The following is a 16,388-nucleotide window of genomic DNA, read 5'->3' as shown; positions in this document are numbered from 1 at the left end:
TGTAGTGCTGTTTTATTCTTTTGTTCAGACTTTTCTAATAACAACAACACCCACTGAGTGTTCTTGTCTCCATCAAACTGTATCCTCTGTGTGTGTGTGTGTGTGTGTGTGTGTGTGTGTGTGTGTGTGTGTGTGTGTGCCTGCGTGCGTGAGTCTGTCCGTGTGTGCGTGTGTGTGTGTGTGTGTGTGTGTGTGTGCGCGTGTGTGCGCGTGTGTGCGCGTGCTGCAGGCGGCTCCTCTCAGGAGCGTCAGTCTGACGAACAAGTTGAGACAGAAGTGAAGGTGTGGCAGCAGTCATGAGGAGGGGGAGGCCCGTCTGAGCCATTCAAATGTCACTGGTGGAAAGTTTGTGGAACTTTTCCTGATGTCTGTCTTCCTTCCGCGATCCCTTTGAATTCATGTGTGTGAGCGTGTGAACGCGCTGTAAGAGGAGGGAGGTCTGAGGTGCGGCTGGCCAAGCTGAGAACAAATCTGGAGGCAGCGGCAGCAGCAGCAGCAGCAGCAGCGGAGCACCACAGGTTGGATTTCTTTCTTTCAGGACCTTGTGTTGGTACTGCTGGATCCACTGCCCTCAGTTCAGGCACATGTTACTCGTGAGATCTGGAGAAACCTAACGATCTGCCATGGAGAGAGCTTAACCGCTGGGCAAAGAGGTAAACACACGCTGCAAGGCGTTAATTAACCACAGCAGAGTGTTGGCACTCTCAATCCTCATGAGTCCAAATGTCAGCTGTTGTTTTTTTATCACCGCAGAGGTGAGCAAAGGTGGGTTATATGAGGGCTGGGTTTTAAACATATGAACTGGCACAGTGATAACATTCACGGTCACTTTCCTGTAAGCTGACAGTTCTGCTGTTAACAATGACCGTGTTTATTTTCACCTTTTCAGTCAGTATTAATGGCGGCCCAATTCCGCCAGGATCATAACAAAACTATATGAGTTTTAAAGTTACAATTATGAGTCGCTGAGTAAAAGGTCGAAGCGTTGTGAAATAAGAGACTTGATGTCACAATTTACTTATTATTTACTAATTTTAGTTACTCTCTATATCCTAAGTTTGACTTTTTAAATATTATTTAATATATTATTTATTAAGGTTGTTCCAGAAAAAGAAGAAAAACTGCTGTTAAGTTAGGAATCATGAAAATACTACTGTTAAACCATAATTCTGACATAGTAAGCCAGAATTTGACCAAGTAGCCTCTCTCATAATGTTCTGTTACTCTCATCATTTCTGTGCTGTTTCATCTGGGGGTTTTTTTACTTGGTGTAAATGTGCTTCCATAGTTATTGGATACAAACTGTAATTTACACCAGCTGCCTGAATCTATGATTGATGTCCACATGCCTTCACCCTGTATTGTTATAGATTTAATATTAATCGATAAAATTGCCATTGTTGCCCTTCAGTCTAACCTCAATAACCCTTAATGACAACATTGATTAAAAATCAAAAACTGAAATCTCTCATTTACCAAAGTCTTCAGACTCTTCACTGTGGCTCCAGGACGTGGTCAGCTGCTTCCTGTTTGCTTTAATTATCTCTGAGATGAGTCTAGACGTGGACTGGAGTCCACCTGAGCTGACTGGACAGAGTTTAGAAAGACACACACCTGTGTGTATCAGGTCCCACAGTTCACCTGTAGGGCAGGACAAAGACCATGAAGTCCAGTGAACTCTCTGTAGACCTCTGTGATCAAACCGTGGTGAGACAGAGGACGCAAAGCTCTGAGTGTTCCCAGGAGAACAGTGGGAAGGGGGGGGGGGGGGGGGGGGGGGGGGGGTCTCAGCAGCGGGGACAGGGAGAGTCTTCAGACCAGAGGGAAGGATGAATGAGACCAATACAGAAGAAAACCTGATCCAGAGTCCAGGAGACTTGAGACTTCACCTTTCAGGTCCACAGTGACCTGAAGCAAACAGCCAAGACAACACTGGAGACTCTTCAGGACCAGTCTCTTACTGTCCCTGAGTGTCCCCGACAAAGTCCAGACCTAAATCCCATAGACCATCTGTGGAGAGACCTGAAGAGGACAGTTCACAGACACTTCCTGTCCAGTCACACTGGAGCTGCCGCTGAAGGGGTTCCTACAAAGAACTGAATTAAGGGTCTGAAGACTTTTGTATTCAGATTTTGATTTTTAATGCATTTGCAAAAATTTGTCATTAAGCGTTAATGGCTGAGGATTGATGAACAAAACCAGCAATGTATATATGTACTCTATATGCACTTTATTAGGAACGGCACACTTCATGTCATGGATCCATCAGATGCTGAAACCTCCTCGGAGGCTCTGCTCCATGTTGACATGACTGATGTGTGCTGAGCAGACAGTTGAAGACCTGGTCTGATGGATGTGGATTTGTGCTGAGGCAGCAGATGGTAGAGTCAGAGTCTGAATCCATGGACCAACCTGCCTGGTGTCAACAGTCCAGGCTGGTGGTGGCGGTGTGATGGTGTGGGGGAATGTTTTCTTCTTAACACCAATCAGTCATGGTCTGAATGTCTCACCATCTTCTAATGGCTCCTTCCAGCAGGATCATGCTCCATGTCACAAACTGGTTCAGTGACCTTCAGTGTCGCCCCCCCCCCCAGTCTCCAGACCTGGATCCAGTAGAAACACATTTTGGGGTGTGGTAGAACAGGAGATTGGCAGCATGAATGAAATGATGTGAAGCATCACGTCAACATGGAGCAGAGTGAAAGTTGTAACGTCCGGTGGATCCATGACATGAAAAACTGAGGAGCTACCCAGTGTCGGTGTGCCGTTCCTAATAAAGTGCTCACTGAGGGTATAGTGAATAGAAACTGGAAAGCGGAGCAGCTTGTAGTCTCTGTGACTCATAATCAAATTATCACCCTCCTCGACCTTCTCTGCTTTATTCAACAGGCCGTGCTCCACTGCACCTCTCATCTCCTCCCTCACTTCTGCCTTTTACTTGTCTTTTTTTCACTTTTCTGCAGCACTTCCTTTTCCTCCACGTCTCCACCACTACTCATACAGCCACCATGCGTAGATTCAGCTCCGAGGGATCCCTCCTGGATCTCGACTTCCTCCCATGGAAGAGGGTGGCACTGAAGAACGCAGATTATGACAAGAACCGGGATACCGGCACCTACACACCTCACATGGACGAACATGAGGCGTATAGGAGGCCGACCAGCCTGACGCCCGCCATCCAGGAGCCCAGAGCGAGCGCCGGCGAGGGGGGCAAGAGGGAGCTGACCAAGGACCTCAGCGTCAGCACGGAGCACCTGAGCGAGCTGGGCAAACTGGACAAGAGCCACCTTGGAGTGTGTGTCATCAGCGAGGGCTGCAGGGCCTACAGCGACAGCCAGCTGGCCCCGGCCGCCCAGGGCAGCACCGAGAGTGTGGCGAGAGATGATCTGCCGCCCTCCTCTCCTACGTCCTCCTCCAACCCGTTCTCCTTCATATCCCATCACAAACACCAACATAAACCCAAACTGTCAGCTGCTAAACTGCACCTCAGGAGTCTGTTTGGGCAGGTGGGACATTAAGTTTCAGCACTGTACAGCAGAATATAGCCAGGAGTCTTAAAAGTACATTATCCACATTAAAGGCTTGAACATTTGGTCCAAATCTTAGCAAACGTTATCTTACTGCTGCCTCCTGTAAGGTCCTAGATTCAGTGTGCTATAAAATGGATTTGCAGAGACCTGTTTGAGTCAGGTAGTGAGTGAGTAAAAGGCTTAAAACTTTGACTACAGTAAAAGCAGGTGTGATGTTCACAGATTTCTCAGTAGGTGCGTCTCCATTAACCTGCTTAATGCGCAATTTGAAATTGCAAGCCTAAAAACCAAAAATGGAAACACTTGAATTTCAAAAATAACTCTCAAATGTCGCCAAAAAAATCTACACATTCACCTGAGGTGGTTTTTCACAAAACTATATTTAGCAAGATTGAAATGGAAACACAGTTCCAACAGAGAGGCAAACCGCTGGAAATCTGTCGTGACAATATGGTGAGAGGAGAAAACCCAGCTTCATTCACATGACATCGCTCAGTGGAAACACAGAACATTCACCGCTGCGCTTTGTTGACTTTTCTAAGAAATCGCTTCTATTTTGTACAAAACTGCAACTGAAACGCGTTCGTAGAAAAGTTGTGATCTGTGCTCATGTTGGCAAACACGTCCAGCAGACACACAGCAGCGTTAGCGTTCATCAAACAGCTGTGTGCAGCTGGAACAGTAAAGTCGAGGGCTGGGGAACCAAAACAACGAGCTAAAAGAGTTTGGATGACACTTTTCACATTACACATAGTGATTTCATCCGTTCTTAAAGTGAAATATTGATAATTGCTGCTTTAACTTGATTGGTTAATTCACCGTTAACAGTTTAACCAACATAAACACACATACAGTGACTGTACATATAATTTAAAGTTGAAAAGACAAAGACAAAAATTTCTAGTACTGGAGGTTCGAGCAAACACAACAGCTACACATCTGTAATACTGGACATGGATCAATTTAACACCAACATACAAACATGCTGCTGTTATTTGCCCCTCCAGTCCTAAAAGTGTCTCCTCCATATATATATATATATACTGTATATGTATACAGTCACAGATGTTATTCCACAATCAGGGTTATAGTTTATAGTGTGAGATCAAAAGTTGATGTGGAGTCTTCCATCTTAAAGACCACTCTAATGTTAACATCCATACGATGTTTTTTATATACACTGCTCCAAAAAAAATGAAGGGAACACTTAAATCACACATTGGATCTTGATGAACGAATTATTCAAGTGTAAAGTCTTTACTGATGTACATTGTATAATGTGTTAAGAACAAAATGACATAACAACAGTCAATGGAAACCAAAATCATCAACCCACTGAGGGCGGGATTCACAATCACACCCAAAGTCAAAATAACAAATTGAAATCACAGGCTGATCCAACTCATCATGTGACTCAGCAGTGTGTATGGCCCCTGCGTGCCTGTATACACTCGCAACAACGTGTGGACATGCTCCTGATGAGTCGGTGGGTGGTGTCCTGGGGGATCTCCTCCCAGACCTGGATCAGGACATCACTGAGCTCCTGGACAGTCTGTGGCCTGCCTTCATCATCCAGGAACTGCCTACACTCTCTGGCCACATGAGGCCGGGCGTTGTCCTGCACTAAGAGGAACCCAGGGGCCACTGCACCAGCGTCAGGTCTGACAATCGCTCTGAGGATTTCATCCCAGTACCTAACAGCAGTCAGGGTACTGTTGGTTATGACCCTCCAAGGATATGCTTCCCCAGACCATCACTGACCCGCCGCCAAACCGCTCATGCTGGATGATGTTACAGGCAGCACAACTGTCCAGCTCTCCTCGTGTAACGGCCGGTCTCCTGGTATCTCCTCCATGCTCTTGAGACTGTGCTGGGAGACGCAGCAAGCCTTCTCCTTGGACTACCTGTGCAACCTGATCGGGCTGCAGGTACTGCCTCATGCCACCAGTAGTGACAAGGACACAAACTAGAGAAGAATCAGGAGAGAGCAACTGTCTGTGGTCACCACATGTAAAACCATTCCCTTTTTGGGGGGTTGTGTTGCTGTTGCCTCCATTGCACCTGTTGTCACTTTCATTTGCACCAAAGCAGGTGAAACTGATTCACAATCACTTGTGCTTCCTAAATGGACAGATTGATATCCCTGAAGTTGAACTGACTTGGTGTTATACTGTGATGATTAAGCGTTTCCTTCATTTTTTTGAGCAGTGTAATACAGACATATGATGAGAGAAATATTCATCAACCCCATGACTGAGTGTTTCCACCTTGAACTGCAGTGAACCAATGACAGTCTCATAAAAACAGATTCAGACAGCCAGGGTTTCATATGTCACAAGGGGATACAAGCCTGGTCTGATTTGTTCCTCCGGTAATCGACTTTATATAGCTGCATCGTTACCATGGACACCATGGACTAAATATGAGATATAAAATAACATCAAAAATGACACAAATATGTATTCTTTACAACAAAAACATAAAGACAAAATTACTCACAAGATTTTGCTATTAGATATAGTAAACCATTGAAAGCTCTTATGATAAAACACAAAGGAGGACAAACATTTCGGCATCAAAAAAACTATGATAAAAGTATATTCCACTTTCACTGAATTCATTTTTTATCCAACATCAGTCCTCATCATAACGACCAAATATTCAATCATATTCATTTTAACCCTTTAAATCCCAGTTTGTTTACATAAAGCCACTGTATTCCACACACTAAATGCTTAGTGGAATTTTTTTTTTGATTATCACAATAATAATGCAATTAAAACCACTTACTCCCGGTTTATATGGACATGTAACCGTATACGTTTGCATATAGGCACCCTAGTACACCCTACAAAGATGCACACACACACTGTAACTCTGTACTGCGCCTTTAAGTTTTAATGTTTTATATTCTATTTAGTTTGAAGGCCTGCGCATGCACTTGCAAATTTGTGCATGGGTGTGTGAGTGGGTCAGTGGGTAAAAGTGTGTGTGTGTGTGTCAGAGAGAGAGAGAGGAAAAGAGACAGCGAGGTGGGAATTGTGATCTGCAGTACAATATATTTTCACTCGCTAACTGTACACACACACACACATGTAAACACACACATACTAATTTCTCAATATACACATTCACACCACACTCTGACATTCATACCAAATCACTCACACCATTTTAGATGCATACATATTTCAGTGGTCTACAGTGCCGATGTATGTATTTGCTCCTGAGGCCAAATATTCCTAAAACTAAATAAAACTAAAACTTTGGATCCAGGAATTTAGAGTGAAAGCCTAATAAAATAGATAGTGTGATTTTATGTCGTAATGGCAGAGAGATCAAAAATTGTAGGTTTCAACATTTTTGTCCTTAAGGTCCTGAGTGTAACTATGTTGTGTACACAGTGTATTAGATTCATATCACAGGAGCTGAGGTGGAATTTCCAACATCCCCTCAAAAATACTCACCCTTGGAAAAATGTATTTGCCATTGCACACTGAAGAAATTATCAAAACATCAAAAATGAAAAAGACAGAAACATCCCTAAGGATGCACAAGGGTTAATGTAACACGCTAGAGGCACATGTTACATGAAGGTTCAGAATATCTCCAGAAATAAATGCAAATGAACCAGTTTGAGCAGGACTGTAATCAGTTTTATAGTGAGAGACGCTTCGCTGGTGGGAGATCTCCAGCTAACTGTGTGCTTTCTGTTTCAGAGTCCTCACTCCTCAAACTCCAACCTGTGCAATGCAGAACAGAAAGACAGGTGAGAATCACACTCATATCCTGCTGATTTTCCATTATGATCTCTGCACCACACTGAAGACAATATCGTTCGCTGTTTTGGACAAACATAACCGAAAAACCATGTGACCACATTGGCGAGTTAGTATTGTATTATTACATGACGAGAGTGTTGTGAAGCTGTCGTCCTGACATCGGCTCTTGGATGTGATGGTATTTGTTGGTACCACCTCTCCCCTGTCCCTCTCTGGTCCTGGTCCACAGTGCTACAGAGAGGAGGTCTCGTCTGCTCTTCATGCGTCAGTGGAGTCAGGTGGGCCACAGCAAGAAGAGGAAGATCAGTCAAGAGGAGCTGGAGAAGTGGGCCGAGTCCCTGGACGCCCTGCTGGCCAGCCAAAGTAAGTGCAAACTGATGGAGTTTATTATTTTCCATTTAAATCACGGAACCAACCAGAGGCATGGGTGCTCATACACAGCTCTGTAGATGTGACGCCCGAGTTTGGCAATGTCATCTGTGTGTCCGTCATACGGCCCTGGTCCACAGGAACCCTGACCCTCCCACAATTTACTCAGAAATAAGTTGAAACGGACAAAAGTGACTGGCATCAAATATCGTTGATCCCATATTTAATGGAACAGAGTCGCTGCTTTGGCATGGACTTAGGACGGTGCTTCTCAGCTGGTAGTTTGGCTGAACTCTCCTGAGTCAACTGTTCAGGTTCTCTCAGGTTTGATGGGTTTCCTTCCCCCAGCTACAACTCTCAGCTCCTTCCAAAGACGCTCGGTTGCACAAAACTTCTGCTGAAGTATGACACTTAACGTTTTAGTTACTTAAAGGTGCTGCACAGAATCTCTTAAAAGGTTTCTTTAGTTGAAGAAAAAAGTTGAGGCATTTGCAGCAATGAAAGAGATTTTTACAGACAGACATGAAACACCTCGACTAAACCTGACCGGAAAGATCATGTGGCTTAAAACTGTAGAGCGATCATTGACCTGCGGAAAGTAGAAGTTTTCTTGTGATGTGTTCATTTTCTTCATTTATCACCATAAGAGGTACCTTTTGGTTTTTTCCTTAGTTTGGCTGCTAAGGTCTTTTGTGCAACGGTTCAACTGACTTTAAGTGTAAGACTAAAGAGAAAACCTGAAATACTTCAGTGAACATTTTATTGTTACCCTAAGGAGAAGGGTATCAATAAAAGGGTGTTTCGTGCAACTGTTTTTATTTTCAGGAAATCTTAACTCAGACTTTAAGGAAAATCTTAACTTAAGGTGTTTTGTACAACGGGCCTGAGGAGGCAATAATTCTTGAGGTCTTCCGTCTCATTCTTGTGAACGTGACATCTCAGTAACACCTCGAGGGAACTTCTTTTTGTGGCATAAACGTTCACTTGTGATCATGTTTCCTGTAACTTGGCTGGTGACTCTAGTAGTGTCACTCATGTTCTGGGTCGTTCTCCTGTTGGAGGAGACAGAGCTCTGACACTGGGCAACATGTTTCGTATGTAGGAACTTACAGCTACAGTTAGATGGTAGTTTTTTTCTTTTTAATCTCTTGCACTTTTCATCAGAGGTTCCGACCTGAACTCCTCTGACCATTTCTGCCGCGGCCGAAAGATGTTTGAGCCACTGAGAGTCAGATCTGTCTCTGCGTCACTGTTTACTGTGAACTGTAACCAGCACCTCCCCTGACCCCACCACCCCCACCCCCCCACCACCCGCTGCTTCTATGAATAGAACAGGTAGTAAACACCAGGACTTATACATCACTGCGACAGTATGTCTGAAAGTCTCTGCAGCTGGAGGAGGTTTGACCAGTTTGACATCAAACCTGAACCTCCGCCAGCTCAGCACTCTCCTCTCCTCCAGTATCTACTGACGTACTCATATTGTCATCCATATCAGCTGAATCGGTCCAGGCCCTGATTGAACGCCCTGATAACACAGTCGGCACTACAGCATATTTTGAATGCCAGGGGACAATGTGCTTCACATCACTGCTCACAGCTTGTTCTGGTGTTTCATCTGAATGTGTTTCCATTCATAAAACACAGTGTGAAGTTGCTGAGACGTCAGACTTGCTTGAGTCCAGTGGAGTTTCTAGAGTCAGGAGGGGCCCTGTAGGCAAAAAATCGGCAGGGGGCCCCTCACATCAGTGATCATCACCGCTATGTAAATAATCTGACATCAATTATTGATAAATTTTATTTCAAATGTCCACGTCAGAGGAATTTTCAAAATATAAAGAACAATAACAACTTAAATAAATAACTCACTTCAACATTGTCACATTGTAAATAATCCACTTTATGAGACCAGTGCTCATTTAAGGGGGTTTACTACAGAGCGGTGTTGGCAGCTCAGTGATTTTCTCTCTAGATTTGTCGACTTTTTAAACCCTTCAGCTACTTTTTTTTCCAGTTAGCAGCATATAGAGACTTTCTGGACTGACCTCCTCCTCTGATCTGCTCTCCTCAGAGAAGAAGCTCTGACGTAGCTCTGGACTGACAGTGTTCAGTGGGCGGGACATAGCAGCACGTTCAGTCGACCAATCGGCAGCCAGACAGACACATAAATGAGCTGTGAATGGGCGTACCTAATGACCAACCACTGATCCCCATTGTGTTTAATCTAAATGGGGCTCCTTTAGGCAGGTTTCCTAATGTTTCCTACTACTACTATTGGTTGTTTAGGGAGGAGCGAAGAGCCAAATTTTGAGACATTGCTGTGGAGTAAAATTTGTGAGCCCTCAGGGGCCTCAAGTGGTTGCCTTGCCTGTTTAGATGCTGCGATCTGAGATTGATGCTAACCTTTGTTCCGATTGTTTCTCTGATAACTTATGAAGCAGACGTTCAGTAGGTTTTTACCAGCAGCTGAATCATCCACAGAGGCGTCCTCCTCCCCATAACAAACACACCAGGGGATTCAAACCGGTCCAAGGGATTAAAGCTGTCTAACATTTCCTCAGCTTGTTTCTCTGACAACTTCAGATCCAGATGTTTGATGACTACAATCCTTCATCTGGTTAAAACGAGATAAAAGTCAATAAAACTCAGGAGCTGTATTTGCAACCAATGTTGAAAACGAAATGAGAAGAATTTTACCTCATAAATCGATTCAGTTTCACAACTCAAACTGATTTTGTGAATTCTCAAACAGACAAATGTTTAATGGAAGCAGTAAAAAAAACATCCAGAACCAAAACCAACCATGCGTTTGGTCCCTCAACACTTTTCCGACCTCCCTCCTCTGTCTAAGCCAAGCTCAACGATTCCCACCGACCACACCTCACAGAAACTGTATTTAGTTTCAATTTTTAAATTGGCTCAGTCATTTCTCCAAACAGCTGCTCTCTGTAGTTTTATAACAAACATTACTTAAACAGGAGAGAATAGTTCATTTGTGTGGGACTATTTTCAGCGGTGGATTAACCCAAATTTGGTGCTTATTTTGTGGGAGAGGGACAGTTTGTGCGTAATGTCGTACTGCAACAGTGACTCAGTGACGTGTTTGAATACTCTGGAGACAGTGAAGCTCTGTGGCTCAGACGAATCAGATACATCAGGCTGTAACACACACACACACACACACACTATCTATTGGTTTGGCTGCACATGAGGTTTTTGACCATAACAGAAATATAAAACATCACTAGACTTACCCTGTAAAGAAGATGTAACTTTTCCTATATTCCTGAAGCGTATTGTTTTATTGATCATTAAATCAACTTTTCATGTGTAAGAGGAGGAGTGTGTCACACAGTGCTGTTGTAAAGACGTCTAATATCAATGGATATGAAGTAAAGCTCATTGTTCACGTTCCTGACATTCACATTTGTTATTTGGAGGTGATCGTTGCACTTCAGCCATGCCACATGTTCAGAGAGCTGCCTGAGGACTGACCCCAGCGCTCTGTGTGACTTGGCCTCCTTATCAGTGCCGTGCTAATTTGGAGCGCTGTCTCGTGCAGCTGATGTGTGTGAACTGTGACATGTTGTGCGTGCGTGTGGTGTCAGCAGTTTGGGAGCAGTCGCTGATGTCTGGCCGCTCAGACTGACTCCGGCGAGGCGACGGGTGTGCGCCGAGCTTTTGCACCGATCCTGTCAAACACTACTTGTGTGTTTGTCATGTCCTTATTAGGCCTGAGGGATGGTTGTGTCAGTGTTGTTTGTGTGTGTGTGTGTGTGTGTGTGGGTGTCGTCCTCTTGTAACGTGTAGTGTGATGTTGCGTGGTGAGCTGAGCCACACTTAACCCCCTTCTCCTCCTCCTCCTCCTCCTCCTCCTCCTCCTCCTCTCAGCTGGTGTTTCAGTGTTTGGAGCATTCCTGCGCTCTGAGTTCAGTGAGGAGAATCTGCAGTTCTATCTGGCCTGTGAACAGTACAGACACTCATCCAACAACTTCAGCCTGCACAGGAGGGCCAAGGACATCTGCGCCACCTACATCCAGCCGGGTGCCTCCCGAGAGGTACGCACCTGCTTTCATCTTCAGTCTCGCTGCCTGCGCTGCCTCTCTTCCTGTCACGTCTTTCCACTGAATTCCCTCTCAGCTGTTTCATTAGGCAAAACTATGCGTTTGCCTCCAAACAATGTGTTGGGTGTGTTTCAGAAGCTCGCGCACAGCCTAACATCAGTGGCTGCATTCATGTGCAGTTCAACCAGAATCTGCCCACACACAAATGTGATATATGTACATATATTGAATTTCCATATATGAAATATACTTTTCTATTTCATATGTACATATACTGTATGTGAAGATTATATATAAACATATATATTGACATACTGTATATATCTAGTCTGTACAAATATATACGTTTATGCTTATATTGTAGACATGTTATATAATAGCTCTCCATCCCACAGCCTGTCAGTATGTGTTGATATTATAAACAGTCTGATAGTATAAAAGTCTAATTTCCCACAATGTGAAGAGACATGTTTAAAATGAATGAGAAATTAATAAGAAAAACATATATAAACATATGAGAAACATATGTGTGCTATATATAAATTCTTAATATATGTACATATATAATTTTTTTTACTCTGGGCTGAAAGCTGGTGTTAAGAAAGACTATAATTTGTGCAGGGAGCTGAACTGCAAGATGAATTTCCCTCCAATTTGCAAAACTTCCCCTGAAAACTTGGGATGGAAACAAAAGCCCACTGTGTGTTTTGGTCACACAGTGGTCTGACTCACTGTGTGTAGGCCTGCCATTATTCCAGGAGGCATCTCCTTCTTTTATGTTTTTTTTAATGTATTTTTTTTTGTGGCGTTTTCATTGCAGGGAATCGGCCATTTTAATCACAGTGCTCACCTCCACATGTGGAAATGTTTGTTGCTGTGTCCTGGGCTCATTGCCGCCCACAATAATTGTGATTTGTTTAAAGAAATGCAAACAAGCCAGAGAGTTTTCCCCCTGTAGCAGAATGATGGTAGCTGCAGCCAGCCCATTAGACACAGTGCTGTGGAGATAGGTGTGACTATGTGAGATTAATCCCACAGTGACAGTGACAGTGACCAGACATCCCACCAACTGTCATCATGGACCGGTCCCATACAACACCTTAAGTTTTCTTCTGGAGAATGACACTTTCATTTCCCTTAGCCGATAGTTACTCCAGGGTGTTGCACAGAATCTCTTAAAAGTTTTCCTTAGTTAAGGAAAAAAAGAGATTTTACAGTCGTAAAATTCTACTGTTTGTTTGCTGCCATTAACACTTGTTATACCTCGTATCACTTTTGGGAAGCCGCTCTCCCATCCTCCTGTTGTTTTGATGGGAACATCACCACAGTGAACTTTGGTCCTTTCCTTAAGTATAAGACTAAGATAAGGAGAAAAGCTTAATTACTTAAGTGAAGACTTAAGGGTGTTCTGTGCAACTGTTTTTATTTCAAGGAAACCTTGTGACAGATTTTAAGGAAAATCTTAACTTAATGTGTTTTGTGAAACCGGCCCCAGATTCTGATTCGAACGTTGCCAATTTGTGATTGATGCATGGATAGGGGATATCAGCTTCTTCCATCTGAAAACAGTGTGTTCATGCAGGACCCCAGTGCTGACAGGAAAAGGCTAATGGAGGAAGTGAGTTCTTTGGGCCTTTGAAGAAGTCACCACCCTGTGACCTGCTGGAGTTGTGATAAAACCATTCAACTGTTTAGCTAAAATTAGTCTGGTCACACCAGACCAGACCAGACCAGACCAGACCAGACAAGACTGGCTGCAAGACCCCTGAGAGAAGAGGATTAAAGACCCCTCTGATGTTAACATCAATATGATGTTTTTATGTAATACAAGACATATGATGAGTGAAATAATCATCAACAAGGAACCAATCCTGTCAACTTGTGGAGACGGGGGGCGGGGCTAAATAAACCTGAAACCTTGTCAGTACAGAGAGAGAGTTAGCATTAGCACAACCGCTAACACTGTGTCAGCCACTGCCAGTTACAAGCTGCTAACTGCGCTAACCGCTCTGATCCGTCTGCTAGTCTCTGGTTCTGGTCTCAGACTCCTCCTCTGAGTCTGGGTCTGACTGAGGCTCAAACATGTGGCTGAGTCTCTCTGATGTTTCCTCCTCTAACCATCTTGAAGCTCTCTGCTATTTCACCTGTCCACCTGGAGCCAGCAGGTGGTGGGCGGGGCTCAAGGCCTGATCCAGGTTTCTCAATCAGGAAGTAAGAGGAGATGAGCTTCAGAATTTTTTGAGTTTTTTTTCTTACTTTTTAAGTTTAAGCACAGGTGTGTTTTATTATTCATGAATTAAACTCCTTCACTTCATTTGTACATGAAGGATTGTGTTATTTATTTTAAGCTACACAGCGGCACTTTAAACCCGTCACAATCCAATCAGCGGGATATACTGAGTAAATCTTTCTAAAGTCTCAACAGTCACAAACACAAGCCGAGAGACCGGAAACATCTAAACCGACACGTTCCCAACTAAAACAGCAGCTTTAGTTGTAATACACTCATTTTAGAAAGACTATTTTGCAGTAACTGTGTTGTCTTGTTGCAGGTGAACCTGGACAGTAAGACCAGAGACCTGACCATCCAGCTGCTGCAGGCGCCGTCTCACGCCTCGCTGTCCCACGCACAGAAACGCATCTACTCGCTCCTGGACACAGACTGTTATCCCCGCTTCCTGCAGTCCGACGTCTACCTCTCCTTACTCCGAGAGGCCGACTAGAGGCCACGGGCCGACGACTCACCTGGCCGATGCCGATGAGCCGCCGGACCCGAGCGTTTCCTGTATCACTGTAGATCCTAGAACTAAACGTCTTCAGAAGACAAAGAAAAGTAGATCTGGAGCAAAATGTTGACGCTCAGTGGACGCTGTGTGTAGACATGTAAATCTGATAAATTAGTGCATCAACCGCTTCATAGATGAGTTCAGTGAGATGTTCAGATCAGCATCAACATATCTGACATGTCTGTGTTCAGTGCTGACCTGTCAGGATGGTCAGGATACTGTTATCCTAGCTTAGCTTTAAGACCGGAAGCAGGAGGAAGTAGCCACCAGCACTTGTAAAGCTGAATTACTTGTCACCACAGCAGGGTCGTCAGGTTCGGTGCCATCAGAGCCCAAAAGCTGTGTTTAGCTGTTAATCTGATTCTTTTTTACTGATGTGTGCTGTAGGTGGAAACATTACTGCAGCGGCACCTCATGTAAACACTAAAATATACAGTTTATCCTTCCACAGCACGGATGGATAAACTGCTGCTCGTCAAGAAACGAATCAACAAATTCCCACTAAAATCCCCTTTCCTTTTTTGACATGATTTCTGTTTTTGTGTGCAGATTAAACACCACGTTAATTAGTAACTTCTGAGCGTTGTAGCTGTATTTCTTCACTTTGGTGAGGAGAGCCAGGTTAGCTGTTTTCCCCCTGCTTTCAGTCCTTATGCTAAGCTAGGCTAACCCTAAATGAAAAGAAGCTAATTCCCCAGGATGTTAAACGCATCCTTCGTTCGGCCGGTTGGCTCTGAGCTGCGGCAGTAGCCACGGTCTGTCCTGAGAGTTTGGAAAAACAGAGCTGAGGTGGTTTTCTTTCCTCTCTTTACATGACCCGTGAAACTATGCAGCTCTCGTTTCAATCATTAAACATCCTTGTCGTAAGTACTTAATGTCCCCACGGTCCAGTGAGCTCAGGCTGCGTTTCCTCTGCTGACAGAAAGGAAAAACTAGTTCAGCAAGAATGAGCTCTTGGCTAGAAAAGGTCAAAGTACTACGTGAGTTACTTCTATGGCACAGGTGGGTAAGCTGAGCAGCAGCGAGTCCGACAAGGAAACGGATTCAGTGTGTTCCTACAGTTACCACATACAATATCCTCAGAAAGCAGCTGGGTAATTGAAGTGGGTTATTTGCATCAGAGTATTTTGAGCAGCTTTAGCCTGAAAACATGTAAACACCCTCATGTGGTGAGGAAGAACATAAAGACACACAGAATCACACCAGAGTTTTAAAGAAATAAAATCCTGCTTTTGTATGTGTCTGATGTGTGTGTTGATTCTTCAGCGGCCATGCAGATCTGTGTGTGTGTGTGTGTGTGTGTGTGTGTGTGTGTGTGTGTGTTTGTGTGTGTGTGTGGAGGCGGGACGACCCCTGCTCATGCGGAGGTTGCCGGGATACTGAGTCAGATAGAGAGACATGCTGAACGCGTCGTCGACCTGAGCAAACAGTCTGAAGCTGGTTCCAGGCTTTGTGTTTTCTGTCTCTTTTGTGGGTCCAGTTACCCAGAATCCCTTTCCTCAAGCCTCTTCCTCCAGTTCCTCCTGGGGTAGTCAGACACTTTTCCTGGCCAGCTAATAATAAAGATATTAAATACACCTTCAATATTAAATCAACAGTGGGCGGAGTGTACACTAAGTATGTAGCTTGTGTTTGATGATAAAAACCATGGGATGCAACTGAAAGCACAAAAAAAGGCAGTAAGTGGGATTTGAGTTACCAAAACAAAACAATGAAAGCCAGCTGCAGGTGACCAGCACAGAGGGAAAACTCAGTGACATTTGGGCTGAGAGCCGGTGCAGCTGCTGCTGCAGTAACATTTGGGTCATAGCTGAAGGAGAGCAGGGTTTGGATCTGACTAAATAAACAAGTCTGTTG

At 44.2% G+C, this 16,388-nt stretch overlaps 1 protein-coding gene across 3 annotated transcripts; it reads left to right on the top strand.

Annotated features, from left to right (window-relative positions):
* The first annotated feature begins 310 nt into the window (after positions 1–310).
* Positions 311–15,777, top strand: LOC111645565 (uncharacterized). 3 transcript variants are annotated; one of them, XM_087170618.1, is made up of 6 exons: positions 311–518; positions 2,964–3,506; positions 7,250–7,299; positions 7,542–7,675; positions 11,573–11,739; positions 14,298–15,777. In XM_087170618.1, exons 2-6 carry the CDS (start codon positions 3,009–3,011, stop codon positions 14,466–14,468), a joined length of 1,020 nt encoding a protein of 339 aa, XP_087026744.1. In that variant the 5' UTR covers positions 311–518; positions 2,964–3,008; the 3' UTR covers positions 14,469–15,777. The 3 variants fall into 3 exon arrangements, with proteins under 3 accessions (XP_087026744.1, XP_023250572.1, XP_087026745.1); XM_023394804.2 differs by having other exon boundaries at positions 313–653; XM_087170619.1 differs by having other exon boundaries at positions 473–653; positions 2,890–3,506.
* The last annotated feature ends 611 nt before the right edge of the window (positions 15,778–16,388 follow it).

The sequence above is a fragment of the Seriola lalandi genome, unplaced genomic scaffold (genome assembly GCF_002814215.2).
Source record: "Seriola lalandi dorsalis isolate HSWRI2012SDOR001 ecotype SW California unplaced genomic scaffold, Sedor1 jcf7180002054954, whole genome shotgun sequence".
Taxonomy (NCBI): Eukaryota; Metazoa; Chordata; class Actinopteri; order Carangiformes; family Carangidae; genus Seriola; species Seriola lalandi.
This window is presented reverse-complemented; position numbering and strand designations above follow the sequence as displayed.